This window comes from Maniola jurtina, chromosome 1 (genome assembly GCF_905333055.1).
Source record: "Maniola jurtina chromosome 1, ilManJurt1.1, whole genome shotgun sequence".
Classification (NCBI taxonomy): domain Eukaryota; kingdom Metazoa; phylum Arthropoda; class Insecta; order Lepidoptera; family Nymphalidae; genus Maniola; species Maniola jurtina.
Window position 1 is genome coordinate 15064443 of NC_060029.1, and position 16139 is coordinate 15080581.

The 16139-nt window shown below is 34.9% G+C and overlaps 2 protein-coding genes and 1 long non-coding RNA gene across 3 annotated transcripts in view; 1 reads left to right on the forward strand and 2 right to left on the reverse strand.

Moving 5' to 3' along the window:
- Window positions 1–17: 17 nt before the first annotated feature.
- LOC123867378 lies at window positions 18–7361 on the reverse strand. Its single transcript, XM_045909387.1, has 10 exons — window positions 6985–7361; window positions 6291–6515; window positions 5353–5486; window positions 4928–4978; window positions 4060–4339; window positions 3473–3567; window positions 3019–3139; window positions 2403–2533; window positions 1929–2041; window positions 18–1549 (listed from the first exon to the last, which is right to left on the reverse strand). Exons 1-9 carry the CDS (start codon window positions 7246–7248, stop codon window positions 1969–1971), a joined length of 1374 nt encoding a protein of 457 aa, XP_045765343.1. The 5' UTR covers window positions 7249–7361; the 3' UTR covers window positions 18–1549; window positions 1929–1968.
- Window positions 7362–8220: 859 nt separating this feature from the next.
- On the forward strand, window positions 8221–12694 carry LOC123869348. Its single transcript, XR_006796870.1, has 3 exons — window positions 8221–9136; window positions 12559–12562; window positions 12685–12694. It is a non-coding gene; the product is annotated as an uncharacterized LOC123869348 (long non-coding RNA).
- The window catches only part of LOC123869342 (endonuclease/exonuclease/phosphatase family domain-containing protein 1-like), a 30591-nt gene continuing 25556 nt past the window's right edge, over window positions 11105–16139 (reverse strand). The window contains exon 6 of the mRNA XM_045912218.1: window positions 11105–12034. Coding sequence (XP_045768174.1) covers window positions 11799–12034 — 236 coding nt within the window. The 3' untranslated portion in view covers window positions 11105–11798. The remainder of the gene's footprint in view (window positions 12035–16139) is intronic.

The window sequence follows — 16139 nt, forward strand, 5'->3', positions numbered from 1 at the left end:
TTTTCTAATATTTTTTTCGTTTTGTTAAAATTATTGTAAGGAATGTTTAAAAGCATTATGATAAAATTAGGGTTATAGAATTATATTTAATAATCTGTTCTTTTAATTAAATAAAAATGTATCAATTCATCAAATTATTTCAATTTTGTTTTAAATATTGGTATGATATTATGCATTTTTGTAAATCAAATAAAATCTTGTAGTCACATGCAATTCAATTATTATAACGATTAAATATTATAAGAAATATTCAATACTTACAATATAAATGTTACCATATTGTTATTATAAAAGATGTTATATGTAACAATAGTAATATTTGGCATGTTATATAACATTGAGATCAACTTAATGTTCAGTTATTGCCTTACATATTAATTTTTTTTAAGTAACCAAAATATGTAATTCCAAAATGAAATTAGACTTGTTGCTAGTTAGATTCTAGTTAAATTTATTTAAAAATATTTAGATATTCTAGTACTGAAAAAAAAATATTTTTGCATTTTATAATAGTATGAAAAGTAAGTGTAGAGACATATAATATTGAGTTCTTATTTTGCCTTTTAAGCAAAACTAGGTTTAATAAATAAGTATAAGCTGAAATTAACGTACATTATATTATTGTTATGAATTATTATTATTAGGAATGTAAAATTATACTATGAAGACTGCAATTGAAGATGAAGTGTAATAATAAAGTTGAGTAGAATTAAGGAATTATTTTATCTTTATAATGGAAGGTTTTCTTTTAATTATGATTTATGCCTTGCGATACTTCGGTGCTCAGACATTTATTTCGTAAATGTTATATTATGTTACAAAATATAGTAATATAGTCATTAGTCATGTTATATAACATTATGATTCTAAAAATATAAAAATAATGAATTAGAAATGTATAATTATACATAGGTAATAGTTAACCAATGTGATATAAGGTATACTGTTCAATAATATCTCTTGTTTTTCGCATTTGGTTATCTAAGAATTATCTAAGTAATTATAATATGATGATGTAAAATGTTGTTAAAAAATATTATGTAAGAACAATAAGGCTATCCAGTAAGGACGTTCAGTCGACGGGTGAACTTTGTATCTATCTATCTATTTGTCTAGCCAGTTATATCATGAGTTAGTTAATACCACTGCATGCTGGTTATAGAATATTTGATTCAATGTTAAAGGAACTACATACATATTCGTAAAGAGTACTATGGAATTCCAAATTGCTTTGTTTATGAAATTATACTTAATGCTCTGTATACAAGTTAGTTATTTTAATAGATTTTCTTATATATGCTTTTTTGAAATAGTAATTATTTTGATCTCTTCGTAAAAATCTTTCCCTAGTTCGAAAGTTATTTTTAGTAACGACAAAATTCCGTACGTACGTGATATTAATTCAGTTTTTGTAACTTAAACACAACCAGTACTTACAGTAAAAACAATATTATATTGAAATTGTTTATTGTAAATTAAAGTTATTATCAAAATTAAATATATAAGAACAATCTAAACAAACAATATTCCTCTCATATTTCTTGCATGGTTAACAGGGCTCTCTCCGTCACTCGTTTCCACTCGTTTCATACAATCGTAGTTCCAATTTCATTTGAATATTAAGCAACCAAAGTCCATGAAATTTTGCAGACATTCTAGAAACTAATATCTGTGTCTGTGGTGTTTTAGATTTTTCTAAAAATATGTAGTTTTAAAATTACAGGGGCTCGAAGATTTGTATGAAAATTTTAAGACCGCGTAACTTTGAAACAGAATATTTTAACAGAAATCTGGAAAACCACAGACATAGATATTAGTTTCTAGAATATATGTGCAAAATTTCATGGACTTTGATTGCTTGATATTCAAATGAAATTGGAACTACGATTGTATGAAACGAGTGGAAACGAGTGACGGAGAGAGCCCTCTTAATAATGTTATTGTTTGCAATAAAATTGATTGAAAGTTTCAACTGTTTTTCATTTGTTTCTGTAATTTCATTTGAGCTTCACGCGCGGCGGTGAACTTACAGGCATCACATCTGAAAAATACATAAGTAATTTTTAGGCTGCGATTACACTTGTAAGTTTAACTCACGTAAGTAAATTTTTCAACTTACGTAATTTGTGAGAGGATACGATAATGTACTTCAAAATATTTACAAATACCTATCGTAAGTAAATCACGTAAGCTACTTACTCGCAGAACCTTTTCCATAACTTCTTTTAGCCTTTCTAATTTATTTACTAGGTGCATTCAGTGATAGGTTCTCTGTTTATCTGCCAGAGATCTGTCTTCTGTACCAGTGCTGGTGAGTTTAGCCGTATTGAATAACTTACATCTCCCTCAAGCGTTTGAGTTGCACCATGGCATTATGGCTTACGCGTGAAGGCATAGCTTACCGCAAAGGCCTGGCGAGGTGGAACTCCCTTGTCGCATCGCAGCAGGCGCGCAGCTGTCGCGCGTCCCATGCTGCCGACTCAATGCGCCATTCCGGAGACACATATGGCGGCACGAGCTTTGGAAGTGTGAACTGCATTTTATAAAAAATTGTGTGAGTACCTACACAGCAAAATTTTGAAATATTTTTAGGGTCCCGTACCTACCTGAAAAAAACGGAACTTTTATAGGATCACTTTGTTGTCTGTCTGTCTGTCAAGAAAACCTATAGGGTACTTTCCGTTGACCTAGAATCATGAAATTTGGCAGGTACGTAGATAGGTCTTATAGTACCAGAAAAGGAAAAAATCCGAAAGCCGTGAATTTGTACTAGTGACATCACAAAAAAAAAATGTGTTCATGAATAAATAATAAGTATACCTAAGTAAGGTATTTACCAAGTGGGGTATTATATGAAAGGGCTTTACTTGTACACTCTAAAACAGATTTTTATTTATTATTATGCATAACTAATAGTTTTTGATTTATCGTGCAAAATGTCGGAAAAAATACCCGAGTACGGTATATCGGTATCGGACAGTCGGTATATCTTGGTAGGTACTTGGTATATACCCGTACCAAATTAGCAGGAGCCGGCGAGGCAGGCAAGGGAGCTTTCACGCTGGGCGCCGTGGCCGCCAAAGCACTGCTCCTTCGAGCTGTGGTGGTGTACATTTCATCTACCAGCAGTTTGCGTTTTCTGCGCAAATTCAAAAAGTAAAAAAAATACCGGTATAGGTAAGTATTAATACTTATACCGGTAATTCTATACCTATCTGATATCTCTAACTAACGACGCCCGCCATGTAAGTACAAAGTAGTAGTGAACGAAGAAGAACTTACGATAAAAATGAAACGTTCGGATATACCGCTATCAATAACGTTACCCTTTTAACAAAATATAACGAAATGTTTTTGTAGTTTTAACGCTAAATAATTAAGTAATGGTACCTAACAGTTCCTGGGATTCCTAGGTACCTATACCCACTACATTATACATAATATTATTATTAGGTATAATAATGTGACTTACTCTGGTGGGGCATCATCCAAACTCAAGGCTGGTGTTATGAAAACTCGAGGACGCGTGTTCTTTGCGTGTTCCAAGTCTACGTCTATTGGCTTCTCCTACAGGTAATAAAAACTGTAAAGTGCGACATCCGATAGAAGCGCATCTTTTGTCTCGTTCACTCATTTATGTGCTGCCCAGCCAATGAGATGTATTTCATCACCGTGTTCGTTCGCTTCCCTTTTTGAGAGCCGCACCGTGCCCCTCAATGCTTGCATAAGTTTACGGCATTGACAAGTGACAAGTCGTTGCGAGTCTGCACCGCTCACTGCCCGTTCGGGTAAAATAGCCTTATATTGTTATTTGTTACCTATCTATATCTCTATGTGAGAGCTCTTAAGATCAATATAGGGTTGTTACCCTTACCAATCGGTACCGGCAATCTTTATGCAAGCCATCGATGATGCAAGCACCCTTAGTCTTCTATTGGAAATCACTTTGGTTGGAAAAGAATATAAAGCATGGTTTAGGATAATTATAATTACGCCTAATTTACTTTAAAAATATAATACCTAGGTATATTATAGATTGTCAAAAAACTTCAAACTAACATAAGGCTGCTGGACATCCCTGGGATTAGTTTGAACGATATCCTTAGGCTTATGTAGCAAGGTAAAAGGCGGCACCCTTGCGTCCTTCCAATCTACCAATGTATGAATATCCTTCAAAGGTGGAGGCCTGATTCTATAGCAAGACGGTTTAGCTTTAAACACCGTTTTTATGATTGGCTTAATTTCACCATTGCGGTGATACGTTCTGTACGATGTTTCGTAATTGAAGAGCATGTCTTCAAAATGTTTTTCGGCGGACATTTTGAGAAATAAAATGTGTCTCAAAAATTATAAAAACGTAAGAAATTGTGTAAAAATTTCTCGAAATTTACAATCTATAATGCAATATGCAAAAATATTATGAAAGATGCCAAGATAAGGCCAAGGCTGGCCATAGATTAAACATGACCTAGTTACCTTGGATGAATAAATACTCCAAGTTACGTAGTAAATTAATCATTTTTTAATCCATTTATTTACGATACAAAAAAGGTATTCATGAATCAGCTTATATATGAGATCTCTTAAATCTTTACTTGGTATGGTTGCTAAAGTAACACCTTGGCATTCACACATTGGACATTCGTAACAATACAGGAGGTTCATAAAAATCAAATACAGGTATTTTTCACATTATTTATTCTTAAAAACCACTTAAACAAAATAAAAAACATTTCAAACACGTAACCTATTAGCAACAATATACTTAAATATTTTTATAAAATAGGTAAGTGAGACAAGTGCATGACAGGTGTCTCACTTAAGTCAAAAACTAATTAATAAAAAATTTAACTAGTTAGGTAAGTATTAAATTACACTGACTGGTTAGCCTTTACAGGTTTAACGGCTCGAAAATTTTAAATTGCACTTCATCTTTCTATGCGCGGCAACTAGAGCTGACTCATCGCATATTCTGCACCTGAAAGCAAAATCAACTTAAATCAGAATTAAAGTCGACCCAACTAGCCAATAACCAAATTGAAAACCCAAACTAAATACGGCCCAATTTAAAAACTTGGTCTAATGTGCAAGTGCCTTGCATGCAAGTTGCATGTAGCTTGCAGAATGTTGGAAATGCACCTGTATCTGTAGGTAATAGTGTTTTGAACTTGTAAATAAAATGCGTAGGTACCTAACTGTCGCTTGCATGTAATAATTATTATGCAAGTGATAAACAAACTAGCGTACAAGTTCTGTGCATACACTTTGTCATCATCTCAACACACTGCTATCAAATTATTGATCGCAGGTGTCCTCACAGCATGAGCATCACGTATTTAAAGCTATACTCACTTCATGGGGTCTCGTGTGAGCCAGAACTCTCTGGTGGGATCGCAGTGCGCTCGCAACTGTTTGTTGTCCCACGAGACAGTCTCCATGCGCCACTCTGGTGACACGTACGGCGGCTGCAGCTTCGGTAGAGCGATCTAAATTTGAAAAAATAAATAAAGGTAGACTAAATGAAGGGACTTTGTCTGTGGTGGCGTTTGTTGGCGCGCGTGTTGTGATTTTTTGGAGTGTTTTTTTTGTTAGAAGTGGCCGGTTTTTGTGTCCCGCTGGTGTTTATTGGTGGTGGAACTGACCGAGGAACTGACTGAGAAGCGCTCTAAAGGGGCGCCGCGTGTATGTCGGCGGGCGCCAGCACAGACGAAGACCATACTTATACATATAGTTTTCCTAACTTGTAAATATCTACACACTTGACATTGGCTAATCAGTGTAAAGCCAGACCAGAGAAGAAAAAAAAAAAAGACTAAAGGAAGTGGGAACCTCGTAAGTAGTAACGTAATATTTTACTTGATTGAAGGATACGATCACTAGCAAGAGCGCAGCGAGCCCCCAATTTTTTGTTATATTTACCTAAAATGTCTTCAAAGTAGGCAGGTAAATACTTATCTATCTTCTAGTAGTTACTAAAAAACATGAGTATGTAAGTAGATAGTGACACAGAGGTTTGCGATTGCAATGCGAGACACCCAAAATATGCACACTGCCAGCAAAATATGTCACCAGTCTGGTGTTGACTGTGAACAAGAGTATGGATGAGTTTTTCGTGTCCTTAACGGGTGGTCCACAGAGGATCCTTCGCACACTTGTGATTGTGAAGAACGGGTATTTGATTCTCTATGCGAACGGATCAAGCGCTTTCTTGAAGATATACCTCCGATGGTTTCCTTGTAAAGTTGCATCTCGAGGGACTGGACGCACAATAGTCTATAAGGTATATTTACCGGATTAGCAGGCGCAGGAAGTTCCGGTAAAGGCGCCTTCACTTGCGGTGGTAATGCTGCAACCGCCTCGCGCATGCCGCGGCGCATCTCGCTGGTGTACATGTCAGTACACAGGATGCTGCGCGCGGTCGGGTCGGCGATGTCATCCATGCTCACTGCCGGTGCCACGACCAGCCGGGGACGAGTCTTTTGAGCTATCTCCCTTTCTAAGTCTTCTTTTTCCTCCTGTTAGGTACCAAAATTGTAAATAATTTTTAAGTACATATCAATGAGTGTGGAACCGGCAGGATTCGAACCAGCGTCTTTTGGGTTCGCCCTCGAACCCTTTGACCGTTAAGCCACGGTTTCCCTTACTGCCAGTAACGAAAGTGATATGTATGTTCAGTCAGTAGGTAAAGCGACTACTAGATGGTAGTAGCGACACTTTGCAGCTAGCTTGTGCGTGCTACTTTGTAAGTACACATCGTAGAGTTTGGTGTACCTACTTCAATTAAGTACCGGTTATAGTCCTTTAAGTATTGATACTTGTACCGGTAAGTATTAATAACGGTATTTAGATAACGTTAATGGATGTATGCGTATCGTTACTTTTTAACGTTAACATAACGGTATTTTGGTAACGCTACGAAAAAAATACCGTTAATTCGTTCCCTGCCCAATCTATCTCTAACAACATAATAGTTTAAAAACTTACCAATGGTTTCATAACAACATGCGGGTTGGTCCTAACGATTTCCTTTGGAGCATGCGTCAGGCTGAAAGATGGAACATCTCCCTTCCACTCCGTCATCGTGTGAAGGTTGTTTACGTTCCTGTACGCTAAGGTACGTTCCTTTACAGGCTTAGGCTTAAATACGGTCTTTGGATACTCTCGAATCTCACCGTGACGATAATCTGCCTGATAAGTTGTCTCATAGTGAAATAACATGGACTCGATCCTAAGTTGCGTTTGTAACATTTTTATTTATTTTCTTATTATTGTAAATTCCTTATAAAATAATATATTTTGTATTCAAATAATACTTTATCGTTGCTTCTTGAGTTCTTGAGCAGTCGTGTATTAAGATTATATCTGCAATTGACATAACTAAATGTCATATTTTATAGTGATTTTGTGACATTAAAATTATTTCATTACTTTACTTATGTTTATTTTCTAATAAAAACTATGAAAACCTCTATTATATTATCAATCAATAAGAGAATGTGACGTCAGCGTGATGATCCAATATGGAGGATGTAGAATAAAAAAATGGGAGATAATAAAAATCATACTAAAATTCTCATTTATTTATTTAAATCCATCAAATAAACGACACCACGGTAACACGTAACAAATTTTAAAATAAAATAATAAACATAAAAAATAAATTACATTTTTATCACAATATCGGTAAATTCATGCGATAACTTTACTTAATATTGCATTTCGTTTAACTTTTTACATAAATATTATAATTTGATATAAGGTGAAACTTATTAGATAAAATCATATTATTTCACAAATGTATGACAGTTTGAAGATCGCAATAACTTCTGATTGGCTGAAATTAATTGCTAAGATGCCAAAAATGCACTGTTGCAACCAGAATCAATCAATTCATCCAATCATAACAATTGCGATAGTACCAATGTGACAATCACAACTTACGTTGTACAGAAAACTAAAAAAATAGCATGTCTATTTCGATCAGTTTTGCACTAACACTATTTAAATTGCCTGTGTCTAGCCAAACCCGTGAAAATACAGTTGCTTAGTCCATACTAATATTATATTTACGAAAGTGTGTCTGTCTTTCTGTCTGTAAAGGGGTAAGCTTATGTCCCGGGGACGGACATAGGCTATTTTTTATCCCGGAAAATCAAAAAATTCCCACGGCATTCCCAAAAACCCATCCGCTTAACCGATTTGTATGAAAGGTACCGAGGTAGCTTGCGTCCCTGTAATTCACATAGGCAACTTTTTATTCCGGAAAATCAAACAGTTCGCACGGGATCTTTAAAAACCTAAATCCACGCGGACGAAGTCGCGGGCATCCTCTAGTATTTAATATTGAGGCCATTTTGTGAATTTTTTCCTCGGATTCGGCTCAAGAGTCCACAAAAGCCCTTAAGCTGTATTTGGCGTTTGTAATTTCCGTAAAAAAAAAGGACAAAAAATGTTTTAAATTAATTTTTTAAATTAGTAAGATGGGAATTATTAAATACGAGATCAGTTCAAAAGTATACAATAATATGAAAATATTTTAAGTAGATCTCTACGGACTCAATGTACACAAGCACCTCGATTTGTCTCCAAAGTTAACCAATAACAGGTTAGGAGTTTGACAGTTATAGATCGTGTCAACGTATTGTTCCAATGGCGTTATGTTGGCTCCCCTGTCCGTCCAAGTCATTGGCACCATATTATTTGCATAGGAAGACACAGATTTTGTTTATTTTCATTTGATTTTTATGAATGAATGAAATGAAAATCAAATGAAAATAAACAAAATCTACGTCTTCTCATGCCAATATGGTGCCAATGACCACCCAATGACTTAGACAGACAGGGGAGCCAACATAACGCCTTAGGAACTAATCATTGAAACGATCTATAAGTACTTTACTTGTTGACAAGCTTTGAACCGGTTTCGAATACGGTTAATATCCGGTGCCCTGCTTGTTGGACACTACGTACTGCGTACAGTACCCGGTAGGAAATATTGTACATCGATCTTTGGAAAGAGATAGTGGTAGGTATCGTAAAGCGTTGTCTCCGTCGTTGAGACTGACAAAACGTCACATAGGTATGAGTGACAGAGACGAACCCTACGAAGCCGAAATCTCTTTCTAAAAAGGTCGATGTAGTAATTTGTATACCTGGCGATTAAAGTTTCATTACTGGGTTGTACTATTGCGGGTTTGTTAATATTGGGCCAAAACTTTATCTTAGTCATGGATTTAGTCAACTTTAACAGCCTGATATGCAATTGGCCCCTAATTATTAATATATCTACTGAAATACGTAATAAGTCCTGCATTGTTCCTCAATGAGAATAATTTTTGGAAGTTTTTTGCAACATATTTTAAACATCAAGGAAAGCATAATCAGGTACGCTGTTACGACATTACAAACACTTTTTTTTTCAAAAAAATATCTCTTATCTATATTTTTAAAGTAGAAAAGTTTAGCAGTCAGATAGATAAAACAAAATAATGGAATATTAGTATGTAGACATGTTTTACTGATTCTAGCTTTAATATTTGGCCACATCTGTTTAAGTAGTAGGTAGTCTATACTATTTTTATTTATTTGAAAAGAATTAATTTTTATAGTTTTAATCTTATAAAATAGAATCGAAAATTGTAATTATAAACTATTTTGTGGACGTACAACATGTCACTACATACAATTACGATCTTATAAAAAAAGTTGCTTTTTCATGTTTGGTATACTCTATCCACGGAAAGAAGTTAGTATAGCGCTCTCTCTGTTAAGCGATCCCATACAAATGACAAGGCCAGAGATTCATTAAAAACATGTTTTCAAAAAACATTCCAAATTCAATTCGAAAATGTTTTCGAAAACATATTATGTGGTTTGTGATTGGTCGGTGACTCAAAATGGTTAACGCCCACTGAAGTTTTTTGCTCTATCATGTATATGGGATTACAGAGAAAACCCTATACTAACTTCTTTGCGTGAATAGAGTATAGTTTAAGGATCAATGCGCCATATTTGCTTTATCTGTCAACTGTCATTTGAAAAGTACGATTAGCAAGTTGCTAACCCATTGCTAGCCATATTTTTCAAATTACAGGTAAGGGATAGGGTAGATAAATACATAAACTTTAATCCAATGTGCAACATTTTTTACTTGTTAGTTACTGTCTTACTACAAAAACTTTAAGCGCAACTCAAAAAGTTTACTCAATCCGACACAGGGTAAACAAGTGTTAAACTAATCTAAAGTTTTTGTGATAAGACATTTTAATGTTAATGAATTAAATAATATTTTACTAAAAACACGATTTCATGATAGACAGTTAAATTTTAAAATACACCCTATATACAGAAATATATTTTACATCAATAATAATTTACTATATAAATAATAACTATATTTTACAATAAATATTTATGTTAGCAGCCAAATTCGATTTTAGGACAAATAGTTTGGTTTAGACAAATTCAGTTCGTTCTAAAATCGTGTTTGGGCGATAACATAAATAAGTATAGGTACATTAATATATTATACAAGAAGTTCATGCGAAAAATTGGTAAGCATATTTTTTTTAATTTAATTTGTAATTGTAAACATGGCCTCCTTTATGAAAAATAGATTTTCTGTTTATTCTATGCTTAAAGCGATCAAGTTAACAACCCCGGGATAAAATATCAATAAAACAATATGTTTTCTTAGGATTCTAGGAGTTATATTATAAGTCCGATGATAAAAATACTATTTACTGGAGACGAAACATTCGATTGTACAAAATACTACCTATAGGTATACTGTTTCACTGAGACAGTGTGGTGGGTAGGGCAAGGGTTGCGGGAAGGGTGATAGTGGATGCAAAAATCGGTCAAGCGCGAGTTGGACTCCAAACGAAGGGTTCCGTACCATCGTACAAGAAATAACACTATTTAATTTTTTCAAATTTTCATGGCAGCCATTTTGAAATTTTTATTATTTGTTGTTATAGCGGCAATAGAAATATACAATATATACATATAAATGTATAAAAGTAAAACCTGACTGACTGACTGATCTTTCAACGCACAGCTCAAACTACTGGACGGATCGGGCTGAATTATGCATGCAGATAGCTATTATGACGTAGACATCCACTAAGAAAGGATTATTGAAAATTCAACATCTAACGAGGTAAAATAGGGGTTTGAAGTTTGTGTAGTCCACACGGACGAAGTCGCGGGCATAAGCACTAGCTCACAGACCATCTGTAAAAATTTTGACTCTACCTATTACGAGATAAAGCCCGATGACAGACAGACGGACAGATGGACAGCGGAGTTATAGCGTTACATCTATAATTTAAAAGGGCTAAGGGGCTAGTTTTAAGGATAGTGGCATTTTTTTCTCCACGCCCCTTACAAAAAAGGTTAGCATGCTTTTCAATACATCGGGTGTAACAGGTCTATATAGTGTTATACTTTTCTGCAGGGGACAATGTGCATAGGATAGCAGTTAACACTATTATGAGTTTAATTTAGAGGTTATGTGTACAATCGAACAACAATCCTGTCTCTATATCATTTGTACAACTAAAGACTTTTAATGAGATTAAAATGGCATGCAAATACCTTGAAGTGGCATAACAACAATGTCTGCCCACGTTAAAAGACAACGAATAGGTGAATTGGCGGCAAAAAGTGACACTAAATCCAACATGGCCGCTTTAAGACATCAAAAGGAATACAAAGAGGAATTGCAAGATCGACACTAGTGCAGTAGTCGCACAATATACAAGAGAATTTTTTCTATTATCTATGGTGACCATGTGTCAATCAGGCACTTTGAATTCTGCCCAAATGGGACAGAATGGGGACGCGGGTCCACCCCATGACCATCCCCGTGGTATGGCTAAATGGCATAGCCCTGATTTGATCACCCCAGAGTGCGCGTTAAAGTTCGTCTTGTCTATGCTTCCGGGGCATAAAATGGCGCTTTGCCCGGTGGCGTTAGTGTCTATTTTCGTGACGATCGCTTGGTCCAATATTGATTCGCAGTTCTGTAGCGCTGAAACAAACATTATTAAATTAGTTTGACTGAAGGGCGTACGGTAGGTCAAGTTTTATGGTAGTGGTATATACATTTTACTGAACTACCATGCTACGTTTCGGCTTCAAACGGATTATAATTTATCAATTTATTTATCTGAATTGTCTATTCCTTTATGTCTCCAGGTTATCGTCTATAGCATAGACAATAAATCGTACACGTTACAGAGAAAACGTAGAGTGTAGGTCCCCACGGTTTCTGTTATAGAGATATACCATAGAGTATAAACCATTAACTATGAATGACTGAATTGAAAAGTTAAACTTTTACACACACATTTTGCAAGATAATATGCACTTTGGTTGGATTATAACTTTTGCATTTGCTGTTCCTCACGTGAACCAAACTGTGAAAAACTGGCCCAAGGCCGCCGGTGTAATTTACCACATTTTTTCTGGACCTCGATTGAAAGCTTCAAAATTATTGGACCCCACTTAAAATTACTTGCCAACCCCTGGTATAGGTTAAAAACAGTAACTTAGGCAGGTCCCTTGTAGATACTCAAGTTAAGAGTGTTGAACCGGCATGAGCTATTCTTAAGCCATTTTGCCCCCCTATATTTTATTAAACACTGCATTTATGTAAAACATGTATACACTACTTTGTAGAATATTTCCTGTTTTATTAAATTGACAGACAACATTTTGCAATTTATTCATAGTTTATCTTTTATTGCCTAAAATACCAAAAGACTATTACTGAATTTTGGATTTCGTGTCATCTTTGACGTTCACTACATCAAAAGTTACTTGGTCGATTCTCACAAAGAGATATATTTACCAAAGAAAAGGTCCTGAACTAATAAGATGACAGAACCAAATCTTTCGTTTGGCATTTTTTACATTATAAAAATTCAAACAAAAAAGTCATAATTTCATAAAACTACAGACACATAAAACTGTCATTTAGGTGGGTTATTTTTCTTCATTTATAAATAAAACTAAGTATTCATTAAAGAAGAACATATTTGCAATATAAACAGAAAAAAAAAATTAAATTTAATTAATATTTGTTTCCAAAAAATAATCTTGAAACACACTACAAAACCGTGCAACAAGCAATAGTAAATTGAACTAGGAAATTAGTATCGGCCGAGGCCTCTCCGAGAACGGACGTAACGCTTGTTTGCTTAGCAATTGTTATCGGATTATTTACGATTTACCTGAAATTGTAGTGCGACTATCACTTCTCAATACTAGGTATTTTTAATACTCGCTATTTTTTCTTAAAGATAGATTAAAACTTTTTGTATATTTTTAAATTGTGTTTATATGATGCTGTAAGGAATTGCATTCCTAAATCCTGGTGATCCCTCGGGATTTTTAAAGGATCATCCGTTTAGATGTTTTACGTGGTACAGAAATGCGTTGCATCCCCGGGACGGGCTATTACGGATAGGCTACTTTTGTCCTGGAAAATCAAAAGTTCCCACGGGATTTTTAGAAACCTAAATCCACGCGGGTGAAGCTGCGGGCATCAGCTAGTTAATAAATAAGTATTGCCTCGAGCAAATAGCTGCATTGGTATCTATTGTTCCCTGTCATTGAAAGGGAATAATTTAATTTTCAAAATTTGAAAAAAATTGTAAAACGCGATTTCGGTAGAGAATAGATCAATGCCTATCAGAGCAGTGGCATTGATCTATATTTTTAATAATTTCTAAAAAATAAATTTTTAACTGTTTAAATTTTACATGGGTTTCACATTTATTTCAAGAGCTTTTATAAATATGTAAAACTCAATACTCAAGGTTTCATTATACCGTTTGTGATAAGGAAAACCATGTTTTTAAATAAACGGAAAGTTGAATTTTGTATAATTAGTTATTGACTAGAATTATAATTTTTCAGAATCAAATATTCTTAAAGGCTTATAGTTTTACAGTTATTACCGGCTGACAATGCTATATCCCAATAGCCTTGCTATTTGTCCTAGCCGCTAAATAAAATTTTGATGATTCATCGTCCTTTTATGGCATTAGCGCGGTTTCTTGTATTCCATTATGATTTCTTTTTTTTCATTTGCATAATAGCATTAGTTTATTGTCTTTTACAGCATTAGTACGGTATTTTGTATTTAGATTTTGGTTGTATACATTGTACACTCTACCATAACACCTGAAACAATAGGATAATTACTATCATTTGCACGTGGTCATCCCTCGTGGATCTTTATGATGGTTTTATTTTTGAACTAGCTATTACCCGCGGCTTCGCTCGCGTGATTCAAGGTTTTAATAATAATTGAGGTTTGTTACAATATTTTATGCAATGCCTAAGTTATTTTATCATGTGTTTTAGCATGCTATCCTGCGGGAACTATTTGTTTTTTTTTTTGAAAGGAAAAGTAGTCTATAATACTTTTTCCTCGACTATGTCTATGCAAAACAACCGGCCAAGTGCGAGTTACACTCGCGCACTAAGAGTTCCGTACTCGGCTATTTTTTCCAACATTTTGCACGATAAGTCAAAAACTATTATGCATAAAAATAAATAAAATCCTGTTTTAGAATGTACAGGTAAAGTCCTTTCATATGATACCCCACTTGGTATAGTTACCTTAGTTTGAAAATTGAAACATTTTTTTTTAATTCGCAGTTTTCAGATTTATTCCTGTACTTGTGCTGTAAGACCTACCTACCTGCCAAATTTCATGATTCTAGGTCAGCGGGAAGTACCCTATAGGTTTCTTGACAGACACGATGGAAAGACAGATAGACAGACAGACAACAAAGTGATCCTATAAGGGTTCCGTTTTTGCTTGAACCCTAAAAAAATTACGTCAATTCATAGCTCTGTTGTGGCGTTATTGAATGACAAATGCGTGAAAAATAGTATGCTATCCCGCGAGAAGTGTTCATATAATATTTTTCGGGAGAAAAAGTTGCATTTATTACTTACTAGCTGATGCCCGCGACTTCGTTCGCGTGGATGTAGTTTTTAAAAATTCCGTGGGAACTCTTTGATTTTCCGGGATAAAAAGTAGCCTATATGCTAAACCAGAGTATAATCTATCTCTATTCTAAATTTCAGCCCAATCCGCCCAGTAGTTTTTGCGTGAAGGAGTAACAAACACACACACACACACACACACACACACACACACACTCACATACAAACTTTCGCCTTTATAATATTAGTGTGATGTGACTAGCTGATACCCGCGACTTCGTTCACTTGGATGTAGGTGTTTTAAAATTCCCGTGGGAATTTTTTGATTTTCCGGGATAAAAAGTAGCCTGTGTGCGAATCCATGGTATAATCTATCTGCATTCTAAATTTCATCCCAATCTGTCCAGTAGTTTTTGCGTGAAGGAGTTACAAACATACACACACACACACACACACACACATACATACAAACTTTCTCCTTTATAATATTAGTGTGATTAGATTCTCAGCTATGTCTTTGCAAAACAATACTTTATCCAACTAAGAGAGGACTGAGTTTTCGGGAGCTATGTATAGTACGTGACAGGTCGAGATGGCAATCGAGGTATGAGGCGGGGGCCGTTCGGCACACCCGCACGTCACCCGCGCTATCCCGCACCGGATTAGCCCAGGGATTGTGTGGGTGTGCGGGGCGTCCTCACCCTGATTGCCATCACAACCTGACACGTGTTGTGTTGCGTATTTGTTTGTTTATTGGCTCATCGATTCACTTATTACTGCCAAACTGCTCATTAAATTTTGATAAATGAGATCTCTCTTTGGCTTCGTTTTACCATTCCGTGTGTTAGAGGCTATATTGTCATATGTCATAAAATTTTCCGATATGTCATAAAAGAACTTATCATAATCAAAACGAATGTAAGAGATATAACCTACAAAACCCAAAAAGTATATTGAAATTGGTTTACCTACACATGACATGAAAAAGAAATGTATATCGAGAAAAAATAAACTTGAAATAGATGGATCGAGTTTGATATCGAATCATAGCAGTTACTATGAAAATTTCGAATACATGTATATAATAATTTATACATATTCAAATATAAATCAATTATCTGCGGTGAAGTCTTTAAAAGTAGTAGATGGGTTTTTGTACTTTTACTTTTGAA

Bases quoted from the DNA above. Each gene is read 5' to 3' on its own strand.
- LOC123867378 (XM_045909387.1), bottom strand. From the start codon at position 7,248: ATGTTACAAACGCAACTTAGGATCGAGTCCATGTTATTTCACTATGAG. The intron at 5,487-6,290 runs GTAAATATACCT...TTTCAAATTTAG, and splicing joins TTCCTGCGCCTGCTAATCCG to ATCGCTCTACCGAAGCTGCA. The intron at 4,979-5,352 runs GTGAGTATAGCT...TTTTGCTTTCAG, and splicing joins CTCACACGAGACCCCATGAA to GTGCAGAATATGCGATGAGT.